At 42.0% G+C, this 23,233-nt stretch overlaps 1 protein-coding gene across 8 annotated transcripts in view; it reads left to right on the forward strand.

Annotated features, from left to right (window-relative positions):
- itpr1b (inositol 1,4,5-trisphosphate receptor, type 1b) overlaps positions 1 to 23,233 on the forward strand; it is a 125,339-nt gene that overhangs the window by 16,411 nt on the left and 85,695 nt on the right. For 4 of the 8 annotated variants that reach the window (XR_014569598.1, XM_083770683.1, XM_083770684.1 and 1 more), the window contains exons 4-27: positions 4,616 to 4,731; positions 5,664 to 5,750; positions 7,418 to 7,576; positions 8,610 to 8,708; positions 9,420 to 9,503; positions 9,695 to 9,841; positions 10,122 to 10,226; positions 10,677 to 10,721; positions 10,837 to 10,866; positions 11,623 to 11,777; positions 14,934 to 15,033; positions 15,124 to 15,284; positions 16,565 to 16,706; positions 18,699 to 18,857; positions 18,970 to 19,142; positions 19,659 to 19,778; positions 19,880 to 20,071; positions 20,477 to 20,728; positions 21,200 to 21,341; positions 21,441 to 21,594; positions 22,080 to 22,273; positions 22,405 to 22,528; positions 22,643 to 22,697; positions 22,781 to 22,946. Coding sequence is in view for 7 of the 8 variants with exons in the window: in XM_083770683.1 (XP_083626809.1) it covers positions 4,616 to 4,731; positions 5,664 to 5,750; positions 7,418 to 7,576; positions 8,610 to 8,708; positions 9,420 to 9,503; positions 9,695 to 9,841; positions 10,122 to 10,226; positions 10,677 to 10,721; positions 10,837 to 10,866; positions 11,623 to 11,777; positions 14,934 to 15,033; positions 15,124 to 15,284; positions 16,565 to 16,706; positions 18,699 to 18,857; positions 18,970 to 19,142; positions 19,659 to 19,778; positions 19,880 to 20,071; positions 20,477 to 20,728; positions 21,200 to 21,341; positions 21,441 to 21,594; positions 22,080 to 22,273; positions 22,405 to 22,528; positions 22,643 to 22,697; positions 22,781 to 22,946 (3,161 nt within the window). In the remaining variant the exon portion in view is untranslated. Of the gene's footprint in view, positions 1 to 4,615; positions 4,732 to 5,663; positions 5,751 to 7,417; positions 7,581 to 8,609; positions 8,709 to 9,419; positions 9,504 to 9,694; positions 9,842 to 10,121; positions 10,227 to 10,676; positions 10,722 to 10,836; positions 10,867 to 11,622; positions 11,778 to 14,933; positions 15,034 to 15,123; positions 15,285 to 16,564; positions 16,707 to 18,698; positions 18,858 to 18,969; positions 19,143 to 19,658; positions 19,779 to 19,879; positions 20,072 to 20,476; positions 20,729 to 21,199; positions 21,342 to 21,440; positions 21,595 to 22,079; positions 22,274 to 22,404; positions 22,529 to 22,642; positions 22,698 to 22,780; positions 22,947 to 23,233 lie in introns of those variants that run through there. The other 4 variants (XM_083770685.1, XM_083770686.1, XM_083770687.1 and 1 more) reach the window with 4 other exon arrangements.

Below are 23,233 nucleotides of genomic sequence, written 5' to 3' on the forward strand. Positions count from 1 at the left end.
GGTAGGTGGTCGATCGGACCAATGGTATGTCGGACCAAGTATAGTACCCGATTGTGGACGCCCAGGCTGTGGATCAAGGGTCTCCACGGATTAGGATTGTGGAGAGTTATTATAGTTACAGTATATATTGTTACACCACCAAGATCAAACTCAGTGAGCAGATGGAGGTTCTGGGTCTTTGCTGTTTTTCTCAAAGCCTGTATCTGCCTAAGCTTAAGAAAAAAGAAGGAAACACTTTCTCTCAACGGTGAAATCGTTTTTCAGCAAATGTATTTGCTCAGTAGTGCCCTCCTTTGCTTTTGTAGCAAATAGATCCTTCTGAATAGAAGTGTTTTTGCTGCACCATTTTCCACTGTAAATAATACATATAGGCCATTATTTTGAAAACATTTTTGAATAGTTCAACTAGCGTTGTGAGCTTCTAGACTGGCCATTTTAACTATTCAAAAATTTTATGCAAAATAGTAATAGTAATAGTTTTGCTATTTCTAAATTGGAATCCTGAAAATTAACGTTATTATTTAATTTCAAATACATTTATATGTTAACTTTATGAACTTAAATGCAAATACTAGTATGTGGCCCCCTTTGTGGTTGTGGCCCCAAGCGACCACTTATATTGCTTATGCCTAGAACCGGCCCTGGCTCCAGGGTTCATTTTATCGAATTTAAGTGCCCAGGTGTAAAGGCACCCTCAGAGAAAACATGTTTATTTTTTACATGACATAAGCTCCAAAGCACTGATCATATTGGAGGACTCTTAATTAAGCACATCTGTTCTACGAGCTCAAGTTTGTAGATTGTGGCGTTTTTTTCCCCTCTAGCATGTACAATATGTATGCCATGCCACTCAGACAAACACACTACCAGACAGCTCAAATGAAAGGCGAAACTATATGCAATTTCCCACCAGAAATGTAGTGGGCCTACATTGGTTGTCTTATGCTAATAGAGCAAGATGTTCCAAAATAACTTCGCCCATGTCATTGGACAGTAAAATAAGCAATATGTTCTCAGAGACTCAAAGTATAGTCGCTGCTTCTTCGCCTGGAAAGGAGCCAGCTTAGGTGGTTCGGGCATCTGGTTAGGATGCCTCTCGGGCGTCTCCCTAGGGAGGTCCTCGAGGCACGTCTCACTGGGAGGAGACCCCGGGGCAGACCAAGGTGCAGTTGGAGGAAACTCACTAGCCTTGGAACGTCTCGGGATCCCCCAGGAGGAAGTCACTAATGTTGCTCTGGAGAGGGAAGTCTGGAGCTCTCTGGTGGAGCTGTTGCCCCCGCGACCCGACTACGGATAAGCGGTTGAAGATGGATGGATGGATGGTTCTCATTACAATGTAAACATTAAAATATATAATATTGATAAGGGCCATAGATCATCCGTGGCCCTTATTATTATTATTTATTCAGGCTGCCATTTTCTTTTGAAAAAGAGTTACATTTCAAACTACAATAGTAAAAAAATATTTTCTTTCTTCTCTAAAATCTTTCTGAAAAGAATATTGCAAATAATTGTAAAAACATCCATTGTGTTCCAAGCCTAAACACAATCGATTAATTGACCATAACATGCTCTGAAAATACGCGTGACCAACCCATCTGGCCACTCAACACGGTGGGCAGCAGTGCATAGCCTGCCTGAACTATGCCCTGCTGGGTTGCATGCTTTGCTTTATTGGATTTGCCCTAATGTTACATTGAATAAATACCTGAAGATGATCTCATACATTAATTTGTAAGTTTTTCATCATCAACAAATCACTTCATCTCTCTACCTTTCTATGCTCCCATTAACCTTTCATCTTATCCCCACAAATTACTTGCTCCAGTTTTCTAATACACGGATGCATTTCTGCTCTCCCACTGCCCTATTTTCTACATTGAACCCTGACCTCCTCTGCTCCTTTCTTCCTCTTACTCCAGTTCCGCCTTCCATCTCTCTCTCTCCCCCAGCACCTCCTGACAGCTAAGCCCTAGACGCCATGGAGTTGGCCCAGTTTTTGCCAGAACACGGCACAGCTGCTATTTATTACTCCTGTCGTAGCTTATCAGGTCCCCCATAGGTAGCAGATATCCACATACATGTGAAGACACGGGTATGGGTCAAGATTTACAGTGTTCCCCATCCAGATTATACACAGTGGGAACTAGGCATGTAACAATATATCGTATATCGATATATCAACGATTATCGTCGTATCGTATATATCATATTGTGTGTGTGTGTGTGTGTGTGTGTGTGTGTGTGTGTGTGTGTGTGTGTGTGTGTGTGTGTGTGTGTATATATATATATATATATATATATATATATATATATATAATTTAGGTGGGCTAGTAAATTATGGTGTGTGTGATATGAAATGTAAGCTTTAATCATATTCCATCATATTCAAGTTCTTTTGGAGAGGAATGAGACAGACTCCATGCAGTCACTTTCAGTAGTAATATAATAATAATAATAAAACTTTATTTGTATAGCACCTTTCATGACATGAAATGCAGCTCAAAGTGCTTTACAGAACAATGGAGAATAAAAGAAAAGCAAGGCAACGACATTAAAAAACAAGCAGTAATGCAGTACAGTGAGGACATGAAAAAAAAAATACAAGATCAATTAAAGGCAATGTTGTAGAAGTGGGTCTTGAGCTGAGCTTTAAAAATGTCTACAGAGGCTGCCTGGCGAAGGTACAGTGGGAGCTTGTTCCATGCCGACGGCCCGTAGAAGCAAAAAGCTGCTTCCCCGTATTTTTTAGTTGCCATTTTTTTGGGCAAAGCGAGCAGGCCGGCGGTGGAAGATCTTAGGGGGTGGTTTGGGACATATTTAGGCAGGCAGTCATGTAGGTAGGAAGGTGCGAGACCATTGAGAGCTTTATAGACAAGTAAAATAATTTTAAAATCAATCCTAAAAACAACCGGAAGCCAGTGCAGTGATGCCAAAACTGGAGTAATATGTTCTCTCATCTTAGTTCTAGTTAAAACTCTGGCTGCTGCATTTTGGACAAGTTGTAATCTGTCAGTTGTTTTCTTAGGCAGTCCTGAAAAAAGTGCATTGCAGTAATCAAGCCGAGAAAAAACAAAGGCGTGGATTAGCGTTTTTGCATCGTCCAAGGACAAATAGGCTCTGATTTGTGCAATATTTCTAAGGTGAAAAAAGGCAATCTTGGTGACATGATTAATGTGTGAATTAAAGTTCAATTCAGAATCAATAATAACCCCCAGGTTCTTTACTGTACTGTTAGTTTCTACAGTTAGGTTGCCCAGTCTGCTTATTATTGATTCTTTCTGCTCACTAGAACCGATTATGAGAACTTCTGTCTTATCCTCATTTAGCTTGGGAAAGTTCTCACTCATCCAACATTTGATGCTAGACAGGCAGGTCAACAGCGGGTCTAAAGCACAGGGAACATCTGGAGCCACAGAAAGATATAGTTGGGTATCATCAGCATAGAAATGAAAATTGACTCCGTGATTGGTAATGAGTTCGCCCAATGGCAGTATGTACAAGGAGAAAAGCAGAGGGCCAAGAATCGAGCCCTGTGGAATACCAGAACTGATGAACTTCATGAACTGATGAAGCCTGCAGAGGGGAGCTGAGGGGAGCTGAGGGGAGCTGTGTGTCTGTGACTGTGCCCAGGTGATGGTCGTTGATGCTCAATTGCTCATTAATACATCAAGGAAGGCAATTATGTTTCTGCACTGTAATAAATCTACATCTATCCTAAGATGCCATCAAAGAAATAACTCGAGCTAGGTTCTAAACAAGAAAGCATGTTTACAGTTGTTGCTGAATGATGTCATTCCCTCTGTGTTCCCTCTTTCCTTCCTCCCTCTCTCTCTGTTATGACTAAGAGAGAGAGAGCGCTATGTCAGTACCCACTTTAGCGCCTACATCAGTAGGCGGTAGGTGCTATGTGGAAAAGACAGACTGCAATCTTAATAAACTTAACCATGAGACCAACACTACTTCACCACACTGAGTTAGCGAGTAACTCAGTGAAATATATAATTTTACATGCATCAAGATTTTGTGGTTTACGCCTTTATTCTATATATTTCATGGAGGGACAGACAGTAGGCCGACAGGAAATGGGGGGGGGGGGGGGGGGGAAGACATTACGGCAGTAAAGGCCGTCGGGATCGGGAGTCGAACCCACGGCACACTGCCAGACTGGACCACCAGCCAAAGTGCCTGGACCACTGAGCCACGGCCCAGGCCCCAGATTATCATGTTTGACATGTTTAGATTTCAGTGTGGAACCAGCTTGTGCCGGAAGGACAGGAGCGCTGTAATTGGCTAGTAATAGATCCCATGACAGACTGTCAGTATGCACCTTATTGGCTAGTTCCACTCTACTGTATAGCCTTGTCGACAATTCAGAATTTTTATAGTATTGAGATCCTTGGCCTGCTGGCCGCGTGCAACACACAAACAGACAGGTTTGAGAACATAACCTCCGGCCTGCTAGAGGTAAACGGATCTAATGTCATGTGGTTATTACATTAATTCTAATTTCTAACCATTACTGTCATTCTCAATTAATGCTGCAATTTGAAATATTGGGTCTTTGCAGCTCACCTTTCTGGCTCCTTTCTTTTCTCTTTTCACCCCCTTCCAGACTGCCTCTTCAAGTTGTGTCCCATGAACAGATACTCTGCACAGAAGCAGTTCTGGAAAGCAGCCAAGCCAGGAGGAAACAGCACCACAGACGCCGTTCTCCTCAACAAACTCCATGTAAGTGTGTGCTATACAGTATTAAGCATTATAAAAATGGAAATGGAAAGGTAGAGAAACTATTGTATAACTCTACTTTAGTTTCTCTACCTTTTCATTTTTATAATGCACTACTGGTAAAACAGCATCTACTGTATCAGAAATGTACTGTAGGAGATCTGTTTCCTTATAAACTCTAACTAATATATTATTAGTTATTATTATTATTATCTATTTGAGTCAGATTATGTAATATTGGCAGCTTTACCATGGTTGGGGACATTCTCTATAGAACACTATTGAAATCTTTGACCAGGGCAGAACAAATGCAGGGAACTCTGCTAGTTAGCATGTCATTTAATCTGAGGCGAGTAAAACCGCAGGTCCAACAAGTCCCGCTGATCTGCTTGCCCACGAGCAACGATAGCTTCTACATCATGTTAGTAGCGTGGCTTGTAGTGCAAGAAAATCTGAGAAAAAATGCAATACTTTCTTGCTGCTGGGGTGGGGGTCGGGTCTGGGATTTCAACTTGAAATGTTGCTGGTTTTGAGTATGGTGGGTCACTGTATTCTTTTATTTTTTATAAAGTATATTTATTGGTTTTTTAAAGACAAACAGACATTACACAACAAGAACATAATAACAAACAACAAAAGAAAAGAAAGAAAAGAAAAGAAAAACAGCTCAGTAACAACACTATTATAAATAAAAAGATTGAATATACAAAGATATGACAAGGACAATGAACCATAATGACAAGTGGCTTTCGAATTTTGATAGACTCCCATTCAGGAAATACATCCATACAGTACATAAATACATATATTAAAAAGGAAGACAATAGTTATCATAGGCACCAAATCATTACAAAAAGAGAAGACCCATGCATGCTCCACTCAAAGGCGGCAACCGCGGGTCACTGTATTCTAACGTCTCCATCTCCTGTTCTCAGCATGCTGCCGATTTGGAGAAGAAGCAGAACGAGTCTGAGAACCGTAAGCTGCTGGGATCAGTCATCCAGTATGGAAACGTCATTCAGGTATGACGAGGAATAGCCTATATGATCAGGTACTGTAACTATAGGCCAGCAGAGTTGAGGGCTTACTGTACGTGGTTCAATATGACCCTGTCACATGACTGTGCTTGATGACTTGGCATAAATCTCTTCTATCGGTGGGAGACTTTAAATAATGGTTCTAACAGCTTCTACAATGCAGTCACTTGTTTTACGAGATGAGCCTTATCATTCTCCACTCATTTGACCAGGAATGCTTTGCACACAGGCATGTGATTATCAACTGGCCACTATGGAATATATCCTTACCAAGAATGGTCATACAGGCCTGCTGTATTATGGTAATGTTGGAGCAACCACGTGGAGGATAATGGAGAGGATATTACTATAATTATAGTACCACTGTACCAGTCAAAACATGTGGATACATGGACTCACTGAAGGGTTTTTCATGATCATTGTTTTAAGCTAGCCCTTCCTATGCCCCTGCTTTGTGTGTTTGTGTGTACCCCATTGCAATGATTTAATTGGCTGATCACCCCAAACAGCGATGATTTGATTGGTTGAGCAAAGTTCATATTGACGATAAAACGCGAGGACAGAAAAGTGAAGACTGAAAAGTGAGGATGGAAAAGTGAGGACCCAAATTGTGATTGGCCGGAATGAGATGATGTAGGATGATGTACAGTATGCGCCCCTCACTTCACACAGATGTGATTTTTTTTTAATAATAATAGTGTATGACAAAACTATGAAATGGCTCATATGGAATTATTTAGTAAACAAAACTAATGAGAAGGTTTGTCCAAACTGTTGACTGGTTCTGTGTGTATACATTATTAAGACTGCGAGTAATCATTCAAGTAATTGAATAGGCGGCGACATTTCACACGTAGAGAATGAATCTGGCTGTTGTGCAAATGAAGAGTTGAAACATCTAATCAGCACAGTGTGGGTGCTCCATGGAATCCACCCATCAGTGAAGTGTGGGTGCTCCATGGAAGTGACCCTATCAGCACACAGTGGGTGCCCCTTGGGAGAATTTAATAATGCATGTTTGTGGTTTCACCACACTGCTGCCACAGCTGACATGAATACTTGTACTGTTGTCGGCAAAGGTCTGCTCCAACCGTCCATTCTTAGAGCTGGGTCCAAATGAGAGCCAGTGTGAGATGGTTAAAACTCCTGATGAAACCACTACTTACTTGGTGAAGTGTTGGTTCAAGTAAACTGCATAGTGTGCATGCATCCTCTGTTTTCTTTTTGTTATTATTTTTTATTCATTAAACAAAAACAATACAATTATGCCAGCTTAACATAGCATAGATGTATCGTGAACACAACAACACACACAACATAAAACTGACAACAAATGACCAAGTAATATAATAACAAGTACTGTAAGTACCATACACTGAAGGGAGAAGAGCTTATTTTATAATATCTGATAAAAATTTCTATTGTGAGACAATAGTCCCATGATATTTTAAGTGGTGCATAGTCCCATTGAGGCCTACTGAGCCCATCTTTGACATTCTTTCAATCTCCCATCTGCCCCATAGCTACAAGTCACAAAATCTGTTGATTGAAGATTCTAGCATTGGAATGTATTATTGTATTTAAAATTATGAATGTCATGTTTGTGTGCATTATTTAAAAATGTGTTTCTTTTTATTTGTTTTTATGAACAGATATTGCACTTAAAAAGCAATAAGTACCTGACAGTGAACAAGCGTCTGCCTGCGCTGCTGGAGAAGAATGCCATGAGGGTGACTTTGGACTCGGCTGGCAATGAGGGCTCTTGGTTCTACATTCAGCCCTTCTACAAGCTGCGCTCCCTGGGAGACAGTGTGGGTAGATAACCCAAACATAATGGGGATAAAGTCAATAGTAGTGAAGAGAAACAACTCGGGTCACCTTGACATTTGGAAGCCAAACAAGGTTACTAAGGGCCACCTGTCCAGCAGCATGAGGCAGGCTATTCCCTTCAGATAAATGAGGAATTTGTAATTCCTGTAATGTTGGGCAGGAATACCGTAGGTGAGATAGAGGCCACAGCTCTAGTCTTGTCCAGGTGTCTAGCTACTGCAAGATTTGTATGGTTGATGGTTCAATATGCAAGTTACAGTAAACAGAAACATGCTACCCTGTTGTGCAGTCTGCATTATTGAAGATTAATTTATTAAATCTAACCTGGTAAGGCCAGCTAATCAGTTTATTCCAATTCTGTTCACCACTTCACATACAGTGTAGGATCTCTGCTCCAGTATGCCCCCTACTGCCTGTCTGATGGCTAGCATCTATCCAACAGATGCTTTTATGATATTCACCAAACTGCATGTCCGAAGTTGATTGACATTTCAAACCGATGTTGCTAGTCTCTGAAGTTCTACGGCCTATTGTCATTTGAAGTCCCAAGATGTTCTGACCCACATGGGACTAGTGCCAGACCTTGAGATTGCATTTAAAGTCGTCTATCTTCTTGAAGGACACTTCAGTTCTGGTCTTACAGAAACTGCAGTAATGTATCACTTCCTGTCTGGGTCCTTCTCATGGCAACAGTCCCTGTGGATAGATGTAGTATCACGGTCTTGCAGGATATTACTCTCTCTCTCTGTGTGTGTGTGTGTGTGTGTGTGTGTGTGTGTGTGTGTGTGTGTGTGTGTGTGTGTGTGTGTGTGTGTGTGTGTGTGTGTGTGTGTGTGTGTGTGTGTGTGTGTGTGTGTGTGTGTGTGTGTGTGTGTGTGTGTGTGTGTGTGTGTGTGTGTGTGTGTGTGTGTGTGTGTGTGTGTGTGTGTGTGTGTGTGTGTGTGTGAACGTGAACGTGAACGTGAACGCACATTTCAGTGTAATGTTTGTTTGATTTATGGGCTCATTTTTCAGGTGGTGATTGGGGATAAAGTGGTTCTTAACCCTGTGAATGCTGGACAACCCTTACACGCCAGCAGTCATCAGCTAGTTGACAACCCAGGCTGCAATGAGGTACTGTGCATGAAGCTTTAATTAGCAGCAGTTGCTTTATTTGGAGTTGTAAACACCTCATGTAAGTAGTCATCTGTATATAATGCAAACCTACAGTATTTGTAGTAGTACAATATCTACTTCTGTTTTAGTTTTTTTTTTTCTTATAGGACTTTTACCAGCAATTGTTTATAGTTTATACCGGTGAAGTATGTTGTCTTTTCTGTCCTCAATCTTGTGCCAAACAAATGCACCTTTTGAAATGTTTATATTTGAAAATGTTGACGCGAGCATAATAGCTTTCCTAACGAGGAGGAGGGAGTCAAATGCCTTACATTTTAAGCTATCAACGTATATTTTATTGTCCACAGTGTCCAGTTGGTACTGCACACCCATTTGGATTATATGTAGTGAGAACAATGGCCAAATAGACTTGACTTGCTGACACATGCATCTACAAAGATAAGGAAATGAGAATTATTCAAATTATTCAGCAGTGTCATATTTCTCATGCAGAAAGCTCAAATATTGCATTGGCAAATTTCCTTTATAGCTCTGAGGCCATAGAAAATCCCCTACCTATGTCAAGCTCTACCGATGATCAGAAACTACCGGTATAACTATATTAGGAGGGCAACCTGGTTGGTTTTACTGTTGTACAGTAACTGTTGATTTGGTCACATTTTATTGTATAGATAGACAAATAATGCTGTCGGCATCTCTGTCTTTCAGGTGAATTCTGTAAATTGCAATACTAGTTGGAAAGTCACTCTGTTCATGAAATGGAGTGACAACAAGGAGACCATACTAAAGGGGGTTAGTACCGTTTAAGCCAGATTGTTTTTGTGCGCAACTCTGTGTGCAACCAAGTATAAATCAGGGTACATAAGCTTATGAAATCAACTTATCAGCACCTATTAGATACTCTACTTGATCTACTGTACCCCTTGCTCTCTCTCTCTCTCTCTCTCTGTGTGTGTGTGTGCCTCTTGTTTGTTTACTGTCAGGGTGATGTCGTGCGGATGTTCCATGCAGAACAGGAGAAGTTCCTCACCTGTGATGACCACAGGAAGAAGCAGCATGTTTTTCTCAGGACAACAGGACGACAGTCTGCCACATCTGCCACCAGTAGCAAAGCACTCTGGGAAATCGAGGTGCGCTCAACTTCGCTTTATCTACCTCACTGTATACCGGTACCTGTGATATCATATAATTGACGAGGTCGGTGTATATTGTCTTATCACATACCCAGCCATTATTTGCCCTGCTTGAGGTCGTGTTTAAAGAGCCGAGAGGGTGATAACTGATAACCCCTAGGGGTGATAACCGATACTCCTTAGAGCGCCATATGACAGTTATCAATTGATATTCGACTGAGGTCATAATCTATGTTTATAAGCTTGTTTTCCTGTCCATGTCTTCTTCAAATACCAGGTGGTCCACCATGACCCATGTAGAGGAGGAGCAGGCTACTGGAACAGCCTCTTCCGGTTCAAACACCTAGCCACGGGTTGCTACATGGCTGCAGAGGTGGGTGAGGTGTGTGTGGCTATATTTCCATCCTTCTTGCATACTATTACGATTGCATAGCTCATAGCTGTGCTTATCATTAAAGTAAAGTATTCATCAACCCACAAGCTGTTAGAGAGAGAGAGAGAGAGAGATTATCAAGTATCAAAATCCTACAGGCAATGTCTGGGGTGCTTACAAAAGCCAGTAGACACTACTCTACTTTTACACTCTGCATATTTAAATATCCCTTTACGCTCTGCACATTTGAAATATCCCTTTACGCTCTGCACATTTGAAATATCCCTTTACGCTCTGCACATTTGAAATATCCCTTTACGCTCTGCACATTGAAATATCCCTTTACGCTCTGCACATTTGGAGCTACTCATTTTTGAATGAATGAATTGTAGGTTCATGTGACAAACCTTGGAACCTAGAAGCTGCAAATCTTATTTTAGATTGTGCTCTCTCTCCCAGGTGAACCCAGACTTTGAGGAGGAAAGCACTGAGCCTCGAGCCTCGGTAAGTCGGTCGGAGATTCTTCTTTCTGCATGCTTAGCTGTGTTGTCCTATTCTACCCTACTCTACTTCTCCTGATCGCATCTGTTCAATAACTGGCTTTTGCTTTCTCGTGTAGGTGGTGGACTTTACACCCTTTAACTTCCAGGTACTGTCAATCATTATTGCAATCTGTCTAGCATCTGATCACCCATCTAAAGGCCTATTCATAGTCTGGATTTTCGGTGGTAAGGTGACCACCGCTCCGGTGGTGAGCTGACCACCGGAGCTGAAATAACGTTGAGCGGTGGTGAGTAAAAACAGAGAGAAGGGCTGGAGCGGTGGCGGTGGTTTGCTCTTCACCGCGGCTCGTGACGTCATGTTGTAGTTCGGTGGTCACCCCACCACCGTAAAACCAGACTATGTATGAGCCTTAAATTAAACCCCACCAGCCATACAGACATTTCTCATTGGTATTTATTTGATGCAGGGAATTTATGTCTTCTGCTGTCCCCTATATTCCAATAAATGTTTAGATTTCTGCGTTAGTGATTTTTCAAGGAGCAATATCCCTACATTAGTAATTGCTGTAGTTGTGGTAATGGTAGTAATTTTCCACAAGGTGTCATCAAGTATTATGATGCACTTCCTATTGGAAATCACCAGCAGATGGCAGTGTTGTACAAGATATTTCAGATTGTGGCAGGTTTCTATACTAGTAGTTAGCCTACTTGGCTGTACGTGCACCTCCAAGTCTATGATCTTTAAAACACTAGTTGCTGTCAGAAAAAAACAGGAGTAACCAGGTGCTCACAGGAGATATAAAGATCCTTATAGTAAAAACAACAGATAATCCGGGCACTCAAAAGAGCTATAGCCTGGCTAACCTCTTTTTACCTTCCACTGTATACTTTTGTGATTGAAGGTGGATGGAGATAATGAAGCTCTACGAGCACGTCTGCGTGCACCCCAGGAGAAGGCCATGTACACTCTGGTGCCTGTTCCCGATGGCATGGACATCTCCTCTATCTTTGAGCTTGACCCTACCACTCTGAGAGGGGGGGACTCCATGGTGCCCAGGTATTGCATTATGCACATCTTCTGGAGTGTGAAATGGGTGTAAATTAACCCTGATAATATACTGTGCACTTGGACACACGCCACTCATGCTGTAATACAGTATCTCCAAGGGTACTATCAGGATAACCAACTTATCAAAGACTGTCTATGTGCGGCTAAGAAGAGCCAAATAGGAAAACTGTCTCACAGATAAGGGCCTATCCCTGTACCGAGTAAACTGAATGAATAAACTACGATAGGAGTGCTCGGAATGTTGCTATCACTATGCCAAATGACTGAACTGACATCATGCATGCTCACAGACAGACAGACAGACAGACAGACAGCCTCCTTCTTCTGTTGTATCTCTTTAGAACTGCAGCTCACACTGCGATCCGTTGTGAGCTGGTATATTTGGTGCATGAAACACGTGCAACTAATTATAAATCAAGCCCAAGGGCCCTGCTTGCCTCTGTAGTGCCAGTGCAAAAGACTGTTGATGCTGGTCACCTGATGTTGACCAGACACTTGAGACTCCCGTTCACACCGTTGATCGGTTTACACTGTTGGCAGACACTGGCATTTAGCTGGCAGGGGAAGGTACATCTACTATAGCAGCAGAGTTCAAGGTGAGCAGAGCTACTTTAGCTGTTCAGGATAGCAGAGGCTAAAACATTTTTCATTTCATGACATTGAATCACTTTGTCATCATTTTCAGTAATTCTCAATTCTGGGTATTTTACATGCAGTGTTAGATTCTTTTTCTTTTGATAGAAGCTTGAGGCAGTGGCAGTGTGCATATTTCAGTTTTTCCCATTTCCAAATAATGTCTCTGAAATGGACTCTGACACCAAAAAACACGTGTGCAATTGTGCATGCATGCATGCGCACATCCTTGAGTGTGTACAGTATGCATGTACGGTACGTACAGTATGTGTGTGTATGGCCTCTTTGGATCACATCACAGATATATGCATTCAATTTATGGACAATGACATGCCTCTAAGCAGAGTTCACATGTTACATAAATGTCCTGTACTCGGCACAATCACACAACCACCAGCTAGAAATCATATTTCGTATTATCACTAATCTGCTTTTTTACTGCAAAGTTAGATATCCCAGTTCTTATACTAATGTCGATATGCAGTGTAGTATGAAATATATTGGTAACAGTAGGTGTGTCATAAAAAACTCTCACAATTGACTCCCATCCACATACCAGAGTATATTGATAAAAATGAGTGAGCCCTTGCTGTTTGGTATCACTGCACATATATCAATCAAAAAATGCAGCAAATTGACAGTTCCTAACATCGCCTCAAAGGGTATTGGAACTACCCTCCCATCTTTGGCTTTGATTTATGATGGCCCAGCCAAATCTAAATGCCAGAAAATAATTGAATGCCCATCACTCTATGGGAATTGTACCAGCTTTTTCATTTATTTATGTACCTAAACGTTTCAGGGTTATGGTGGTAAAAACTATTTGCAGCAATGCTTATACCAAGGCCAACCATGTCATGAAAATGATCTACAAGCTCACAACATGTCACGTTGTGAAGCGTAAGATTGTAGCTCTGCTATGCTATGCTTAGTCATTTACATTTTATATTCAGGTGGTGTTGGTCCAGTGACTTACACGGATGGGGATAGGGGTTCATTGTCTTGCTAAATGAAACACGGATGGGGAATTGGGGATAGGGGCTCAATGTCTTGCTAGACGAAACAGCTTACTGTAAAAGAATATTTTTAGCTGTTGAAGGCATTGAGCCTAAGGTCCTTTCTATTGTGAAATAGATACCCACAAGGCCAGACAGAAATTGTTGCATTGTGTTTTGCTTCTGTCATCTGAGACGATCACGTGTTTGACTTGTAGGAGCTCCTATGTGAGGTTAAAGCACCTGTGCACCAACACGTGGGTCCATAGCACCAACAACCCTATCGACAAAAATAAAGTAGAAAATTGTAGCTCTGCTATTTTTTGTGAATATATTTGGTGTCGAGAGGAAAAAAAAGGGGGGTGCAATATTATACCTTAGTCAACTGGCTTAACGATGTTCTGTGCAACGCCATGATGTTTTGGTGTGCTCCGTCTTGAATGGCAGATAACACCATGTATGCTGGGTTACTGAATGGTGATGAAGGCCTATCTGCACCTTGTGTCAAAGCCTCCATTGTGTGTTACATCATCAAGTACTGTGTGCAAACTGTGCACTGTGCATGCCTGCGTGCATGCTGCAGGATACTATTGCTGGCACCTCCCATGCCTACCTGAAATAACCCCACATATCTCAGACATGGGCACTAGGTGTGAGAGTAATTAGTAGCTGTACACAAAGGTAAGCCTGTCCATTGGCCGATTATACAACGCCTGCCAGGAATATGGCCAGTGTCTGCTGCCTGTGCTAAGGGTTGAGTGCATACAGATGCGCACACACACACACACACACACACACACACACACACACACACACACACACACATACACATACTGTACAAACACACTGTACAAAGATGGAAGGGAGGTCTGGAGTCCCCACAGAGTCATTACCGTATGTGTAAAGTTTCAGTGTTGTGAGGGAAGTGATAGGAAATTAAGACTAATCAGCTACTTTGTCACCACACCACGGCCTGTTGCTATTGGACCTACACTTAATGTGAAAGTATTATACCTGTACAACCACTATGATTATCCAAATAATCACCTGTTAATGCCTTAATGAAAGACGGAATAGAAAGTAGAGTACATGATGCATAGTCGTAAAAGCTAAAATTCAATTATAGGCCTGAAGCAAACCTTCATTATTTTTAGCAAGATACTACAAATGGTGTTTCAATCAACTCTCAACAATTTCTGTTAGTACAAAATATGATGTGGTGGTAGTCATTTACATTTTATATTCAAGTGGTGTTGCTCCAGTGACTTACACGGATGGGGATAGGGGTTCATTGTCTTGCTAAATGAAACGCAGATGGGGAATTGGGGATAGGGGCTCAATGTCTTGCTAGACGAAACAGCTTACTGTATACTGTAAAACTATATTTTTAGCTGTTGAAGGCATTGAGCCTAAGGTCCTTTCTATTGTGAAATAGATACCCACAAGGCCAGACAGAGAAATTGTTGCATTGTGTTTTGCTTTTGTCATCTGAGACAATCACATGTTTGACTTGTAGGAGCTCCTATGTGAGGTTAAAGCACCTGTGCACCAACACGTGGGTCCATAGCACCAACAACCCTATCGACAAAGAAGAAGAAAAACCTGTTATGTTGCGGGTGAGTACTTGTGTTGATGCGGATGTCGATATTATAATTAATGTACATATGTGACTGATAACATATTGTAAAAGCAATTCCTCATTCCAGATTGGAACATCAGCTGTAAAAGAGGACAAGGAAGCTTTCGCTATCGTACCAGTGCCACCTGCTGAAGTGCGTGATTTAGACTTTGCCAACGACGCAAGCAAAGTTTTAGCATCCATTGCTGGCAAACTGGAGAAGGGTACAATCACACAGAATGAAAGGAGGTACGTATGTCTGGGGAAGGAGGCACCAAGGCTCTCTTGATGTGACCTGCTGAAAGTGTATCTAGAATTCCCATTGATGCAGTTTTTGCTCTCTACCAGAGACGCACAATGTTTCCACTATGAGAAAAACAAAATACAATTTTATTCTAGGGCCCAGGACAGGGGTATTCATTCAACTAGATTAGGCCGTGGGCCACAACTGTAGACTGATTGTGTGTGGGTGGCCGCACAGCCTGTGCGCAAAGCACGGAAATGCATTTTGTGCTCAAACACAAAGAGTTGTGTATGTGTATGTGTGTATATGTACTGTATATATAATACATTTGTGCACAGTAATGAGCAGGATAATATATGTATATGCAGGTATATGCTACCTTAGAATATTGTCTATTTGACAGTGCAGAAACATACCGGTAATTGCCTTGACGTTAACGAGCACCAGCTGGAAACACACACGGCATAAGCACACTGTCGCGCGTGGACGCGTCAGAAGAACCTGAAGCCCTTCTTCCGTTTTTCGTGGGGTTTTTAGACAGCTGGTGGATGGAAAAGAAGCTCCACCTCCACGCCCGACTGACGCGGAGGAGAGCGTGTCCGGGAAGCTGTCCGTCGCGTCAGTCGGGCGCGGAGGTGGAGCTTCTTTTCCATCCACCAGCTGTCTAAAAACTGTGCGCAGCTGCTGTGCGCAGCCGAAAACGTGCGCGACCACGCACGACAGTGTGCCTCTGCTGACACACGCACACACACACACACACACACACCCTCGTCAGTGCTCTAGTCTAAAGTGAGTGGAGTCTGTCTCATTTCTCTCCAAAAGAATATGATTGTCTCATTTCTCTCCAAAAGAATATGATTGAATATGATTAAGGATTACCGTCATTATGGTAATCTCACACACCATACCTGTAACTTTCATTAGCCATAATTTTCTTTTTCCAGGGGCAACTAGGGGGTTCCCCGCGGGCTGCATTTGGCCCGCAGGCCACCAGTTGAATATCCCTGGCCTAGGAATGGATATAGTTTATTTATTCAAATATATTGTGAATGTAGAAAAATGAATTTGTTGGTTTGTACACTAGTATACTGTTTGTTTCTACATCAGCACTATTTTTTTCACTTCATATGCTTATAGTTAACATTTTACCTACTGTATATCATGTTTGAATATACAGGTAGGATTTCAGTAGCTTGCACCTATATGCTGGAAAACCTGAGCTCCACATGCTAGATTGCACATCTTTGGCAATTCCACGTCTCCTTTTGGATTCTTTACTTCCCAGGTTTGTGACCAAGCTCCTGGAGGACCTTGTGTTCTTTGTGGTGGACATTCCCAACAGTGGACAGGATGTTCTGGAGATCATGGTCAACAGGCCCAACCGGGAGAGACAGAAACTGATGAGGGAGCAGAACATTCTCAAACAGGTTAGCCACAAACCTCAGATATGGACTTTGACGTTTCAAAACGTTACCTCTAAGTTGCTTAACAAACATCTGATACACACAAAAAGTGTGCAAATGCATTCTGTGGAGTTATTCAAATGGAAGTGAAATATACCAAAACTAACATCAAAACTAACCCAAGACTGTTTATGAGCGATGACGTTGGATGAAATTCCCTTTTTAAAATGGTCAAATATAAAATGGTAATTATCTCCACCAGGCCGACGGCATGGGGAGAGAGGGCTGTATCTTGTGCCACCCCTTAAACCTTATCCCTAAACTTATTTGCCATTTTTTACTATTTAAAAAAACCCTTTTAAAATAGTTCATCTACAAGCTCACGACGTGTAGATGTACTGTAATTCCACAAGCGGGCTTCCAAAGAGGAAGTAAAAAAAAAACAGCAAGCAGCAACGCACACGACACGAGACCCGCACAGATCATAGCTACGTGTAACTTTAGCAATTTCTCTCGTTTGGCAGTTTATCGTGTCAGATACATTACAGACCCGAAATATGCCGTTTGCAACACGTGTGGAGAAAATGTCCCACGTGGAGGTAATCTACCAAAGAATTTTAACACAAGCAACTTGAGAAAGCACTTGGAAACTAAACACGGCGACGAGCATGCTGAATACCTCAGGCTAGGCGAAGCGAAACAACAGCCTGCAAAATCAGACGTTTCAGAAGGAAAGAAGCACACACAGATGACGGTTAAAGCATCAAAAGGATATGTTTTTACCATATTCAGTATCTCATGTTCCTGTACACATTTGACAAAGATAGATTGTGGATTCTGGTTTATGAGTCCAAACCGTTGTCTCCTGGTTCTACTATCTCGTTTGCTAAAGTTGGACCGACATTTACAAGTCATTGACTTCATTGGCTATTTTTTTGTTTTTTTTGTTTTCTTTAGTGAAGTAGCTGGGATACTCCCCTTTTCCCATACCTTTTCGAATGATGTTGTTAAGGGTCGAGTGACCAGTCCAGGCCTGCAGGACCCACTAATAGGGATGCTCCGATAGATCGGTCGCCGATATATATCGGCCGATGACCGATACGATATATCGGATCGGACGTCTAAAATTCACCGATCCGCAAAACCGATGTAAAAGGCTAAAAGCTGTGCCATTTATATAAAAAAAATAGTGTGCCATTTTACTAAGGCAACGATCTGGCGCTCTGTGAGCCACTAGTAGAGTCTGCTACAGTAGATTTTTCAAAATAGTAAAAAATAGCAAATAAGTTTAGGGATATGGGTGGAGCAAGATGGAGCCCAGAGTATATTTTGCACTCCGTCCGTCTGTGCGTGTGTCCGTCCATCCGTCCGTGTGTGCGTGTGGCCGTCCGTCTGTGTACAGCTAATCTCCGGCACCGTTAACCCGGTCGATGCCAAACTTTGCACACACACTCCCTAGATGCCAACGATGAACCTCTGCCTCAAATTTTCCAGAACGGCCTGTTATAGCGCCACCAGGAGGCCGACTTTTGTAAAACACATTTTTTTATATTACTACTCCAGATTTTGTCCAAAAATCCCACATATCGTTACACAGTATCTCTATAGTCATATGCTCAAGACCGATCTGTCCGATATTTCATATTCCATCATAATTGGCTAATATTGGCTTTGTTTGCAGGATTGACCCGTTTGAACAAAAAGCCTCAAATCATGAACACAGCGTGCAATTTACGTGAAATCTTTCACAGACTTTCCTACTAGTCTGAGGAATATATCCCACCCTTTTCACATTGGCCTGTTATAGCGCCACCAACAAGTGGAGTTTTGCAAAACACATTTTTGGAACAAAATGCCTCAAATCATCCAATTGCCATCCAAGGCGTAAGAAGAAATGTCACCCTTTTCACATTGGCCTATTATAGCGCCACCAGGAGGCCACAACCTGACCTGCCGTGGTGGAGACCTGTGCCCCGAGGGGCACTTCATCTAGTTACAAATGTGTTGCATCTACAGATCTTCAAACTTCTCCAAGCCCCTTTCACGGACAGTGGAGATGGACCCATGCTGCGACTGGAGGAGCTGGGAGACCAGCGACACGCCCCCTTCAGACACATTTGCAGGCTTTGCTATCGAGTGCTACGCCACTCTCAGCAAGATTACAGGAAGAACCAGGTAGGTGGCCATAACGGCTCTGTCCTGACCCCGGGTACCTTGACCTCACCTCATCCTTCATCAGTACTTTAATAATAATAACAGAACTTTAATATTCTGTTTCCCTTTGCAGGAGTACATAGCCAAACAGTTCCGTTTCATGCAGAAGCAGATAGGCTACGATGTGTTGGCAGAGGACACAATAACAGCCCTGCTCCACAACAACCGCAAACTGTTGGAGAAACACATCACCGCTGCTGAGATAGACACGTTTGTCACTCTAGTGAGGAAAAATCGAGAGCCCAGGTGAGACTCACAGAGGACAGGCCCTGGCTGGCATCGTAAACTGGCACGCAAGTTAGTTTTTTGGGGCGGTTTTGGTCGGTTTTGTTTGTCTAACAGCTGCTAAGGAATTCAAATATATGGAGATGTATTCAAATGTATTCGTGGTGGGATGAGTGGAGTTGTTTGTGTGGGACCTTGGCACTGCAGGTAACTTGCATTTGACAGTGTGTGCTGCTGTTGAGTTCACATGGTGCTTGGCGTTGTTGATGATTTGGGTGCCAGGCTCATACGTGGACATTGATAAAGAGGGTCTATACAGTTTGGACGGTAATGATACCATGAGGGCACAATTGTACTGTACATGACTGGGCATTAGCTTCCCTCCGTGTACATTGCAGGACTTGGTCAAGTATTGGCTCTAAAGAATTACATGCCACAACAGCCAAATAATTGTGTTGGATAGGGACTTTCTAAACCTCTTCTAAGCTCTGGAGCCCATGAAGAATGTTCTATGTTTTGCCATCTCTCCCCATGCAGGTTCCTGGATTACCTCTCAGATCTGTGTGTGTCCATGAACAAATCCATACCTGTGACACAGGAACTCATCTGTAATGCAGTACTGGATCCAGCCAATAGCGACATCCTCATTGATACCAAGTTAGCTTCTCCCCTCAATGCATTTTCATTGACTTATTCTTTTTTTGCCAACTCAAATGAATATTTATTTATTTATTTGTTTTCCCTGTACTGTTTACCAGACTGGTCCTGTCAAGGTTTGAGATTGAAGTATCGGTCAATGATGAGACTCCAGTGGAAGCAGAGGATGAGGAGGAGGTGTGGTTGTTCTGGAAGGACAATGGCAAGGAGATCCACAGTAAGAGCATCAGAGAACTGGCTCAGGACGCCAGAGAGGGTCAGAAGGAGGACCAGGATGTGGTCAGCTACTACAGGTTTGAGTTCGGCACCATAGTGTTAACATTTTATTGTGAGTTTGTGTCTGTTTTAGCTTTTGTTTCTGTCTCTAGCTTTCCAGTGTTTTTTTGTTTCCACTATGGTTTTCATTTGATGAAGAGAAAGACAGAAGTTAGGTTATTGTTTTTTTTAACTTAAACTACTGTAGCTGTGCCTACGTGTGGTTGAAACATTAAAAAAATGGTAGAGGTCACCTTTTGAATTTCTACATTATTTGTATCCAAAATCTAGACATAGGAACCTGGCACTGAGCCTGTAAAAACACATCATCAGTCATCACTAGAACATTTTCACTGTGTGTGCATGGTTACACAAGAGTTTGATTTAAAATCCAGCAAATAAGTAAGATCCAACTCCAAATATGAAATGACTATTTATTTTAGGTACCAGCTGAACCTGTTTGCCAGAATGTGTCTGGACCGTCAGTACCTGGCCATCAATAAGATTTCTGGTCAGCTCGATGTCGACCTGATCCTACGCTGCATGTCTGACGAGGACCTGCCCTTTGACCTGCGTGCCTCCTTCTGCCGCATGATGCTTCATATGCACGTGGACCGCGACCCCCAGGAGCAGGTCACTCCTGTCAAATATGCCCGCCTTTGGTCTGAGATCCCCTCACAGATTGCCATTGATGAGTGAGTTTGGATCATGGCCTTCTTGGTTCAGTCATAGGAGACCCAAGATTATCATTCTGAAGTGGCAGCTATTACACACACACATACAATTGCACATACTGTAGCACACCTACCTCAATATTTGATCACGTTCCACACACACTGACACTTTGTATATTAAGACTGCACACACAAACATATGCCCTCAAAAATGGACATGCACATATAAACACACACATACCGCACAGTGAGCACATGGACTAGGACTCATACACACAGCAACTTCAAGCACCTCAAAGTGTGCTATGGCTAATATTATTATAATTAATTCGTTTCTTACTATTGTAGGTATATTTAATGCATTTGTTATTGCTATTGTTGCTGCAGTCAGTGTTGAGGAACAAAAAACAAAGCATTTTACTCTTGTGTACTCATATAAGATGTAACAAAAGTCATCTTGAACGTTTGACATAATGAATCTGTTCTTCTTAGCTATGATAGTGATGGAACGTCCAGAGATGAGATCAAAGAGCGTTTCTCGCTCACCATGGATTTCGTGGAGAACTATCTCAGAGAAGTGGTCTCACAGAACATTCCCTTTTCTGACAAGGAGAAAAACAAGCTCACCTTTGAGGTACTGGCTTCTTTATGAAAGTGTTTGGGCAGATAAGAATTCAGTTTGGGTTTAGATTTAATGTAACTCACAGAGTCTGTGTTCTTTGTTTGATGATAGGTTGTGAACTTGGCAAGAAACCTCATCTACTTTGGTTTCTACAACTTTAGTGATCTGCTGCGACTGACTAAGATCTTACTCAACATTTTGGACTGTGTACATATCAGCACATATCACCCTGTCATCAAGATGGAGAAGGAAGATGACAACAAAGGTTAACACCCAAATCCATAGTATTAGTAGATTTCAGTGAGAAGAGGAGCTTTATTTGGTGCAGTGAGATTTAGTAGACAATTTGGCTCGATTCTATTTTACCAAGCTTCAAAACAATATGAAATACATTGATATCTTTTCCTTCCTACTGTACATGTTTTGGCTATTCCTATTGATTATGTGGGAGAATAGCACAGGGGGAACTTCCCCAGTTACTGTATGTATAAATGTAATTATATTTATTTATTTACCAGGGACAGTACACATCATTTAACATTTCATTTTCACATCTATGTGAAAACTTCACAATGTATGTCATAGTGAAGACCTGTAGTGGCAAGACTGGCAGCATAATGCCACATAAAGCATTATTCTTTGGTTTGCAAACTTCTTTGCGTGTGAATAGTGAGGAAATGTTCTGTATTTCTTTAACTATATGAAGCCAAAAACATAAATGTGTTTATGGCTGTTGGTCTTTGTCTGTAGCCGGCAGTAATGTGATGAAGTCCATTCATGGAGTCGGTGAGTTGATGACCCAGGTGGTTTTGCGGGGTGGTGGCTTTCTGCACACCACACCAACTCACCAGCCAGAAGGAACTGTGGTCAAGGCCCAGATTGAGCCAGAGAGAGAAGATATCATGGTCATGGACACTAAGCTGAAGATAATTGAGATTCTACAAGTAAGTCATAGTGCACACTGCATAGTAGGTTTTTCTTGGTTGTTAATGTATTTTGTTTTTAATTCTGCTTTTGATTTGATACATCTTTCTTTCTTTCTTTCTTTCTTTCTTTCTTTCTTTCTTTCTTTCAGTTCATTTTGAATGTACGTCTGGACTACCGTATCTCCTGCCTGCTCTGTATTTTCAAGAGACAGTTTGATGAAAGCAACCCACAGACTGACAACAGTGCCAGTCAAGATGGAAGCAATGTGACGGGTTAGAAGATTAACACAACACCACATTCATGATTGATATCTCTGTAATCCATTTAGCATTTCCCTCATGAACCTTTATAATGTTTATTGCTTGAATCATTTAAATTAACGACAGGAAATCTTGACTTTGAGAACATTGAGGAACAGGCGGAGGCGATCTTTGGAGGAAGGTAATTAATTACTGGTCTCATTAAGCTGAAGTGCTGCAGTCCATAGTGAGAAGCAGTCCCTGACACGTTGTCTTTCCTTTCAGTGAGGAGAACACTCCACTGGACCTAGATGACCACGGGGGCCGTACTTTCCTAAGGGTGCTGCTTCACTTGACCATGCATGACTACCCTCCTCTGGTGTCTGGAGCCCTCCAACTGCTTTTCAGGCACTTCAGCCAAAGGCAGGAGGTCCTTATGGCCTTCAAACAAGTATGTTCCAGCACCCGATGACACGTCATGTTAACGTATCCCCATCCCCATGCTCACTCGTCCGCTGAGTCTAAAGCCAGAATCTAACCTAAAAATATAGTGACTTGCGTAGTATTACGTAATCATTTTATTCAGGTAAAGTTTTGAACACACAAGAGCTCTTCATCAGGGTTATTTATTGTGCTAGGTCAAACATTTATTTAAGTAAATATATCATTTACTGGGAGCAACAGTGAGCATGTCAAATGTTCTATTACTACAAGTACGCATTCCCATGAAACATCTTC

The sequence above is a fragment of the Protomyctophum parallelum genome, assembly GCF_964188405.1.
Source record: "Protomyctophum parallelum genome assembly, chromosome: 8".
NCBI lineage: Eukaryota > Metazoa > Chordata > Actinopteri > Myctophiformes > Myctophidae > Protomyctophum > Protomyctophum parallelum.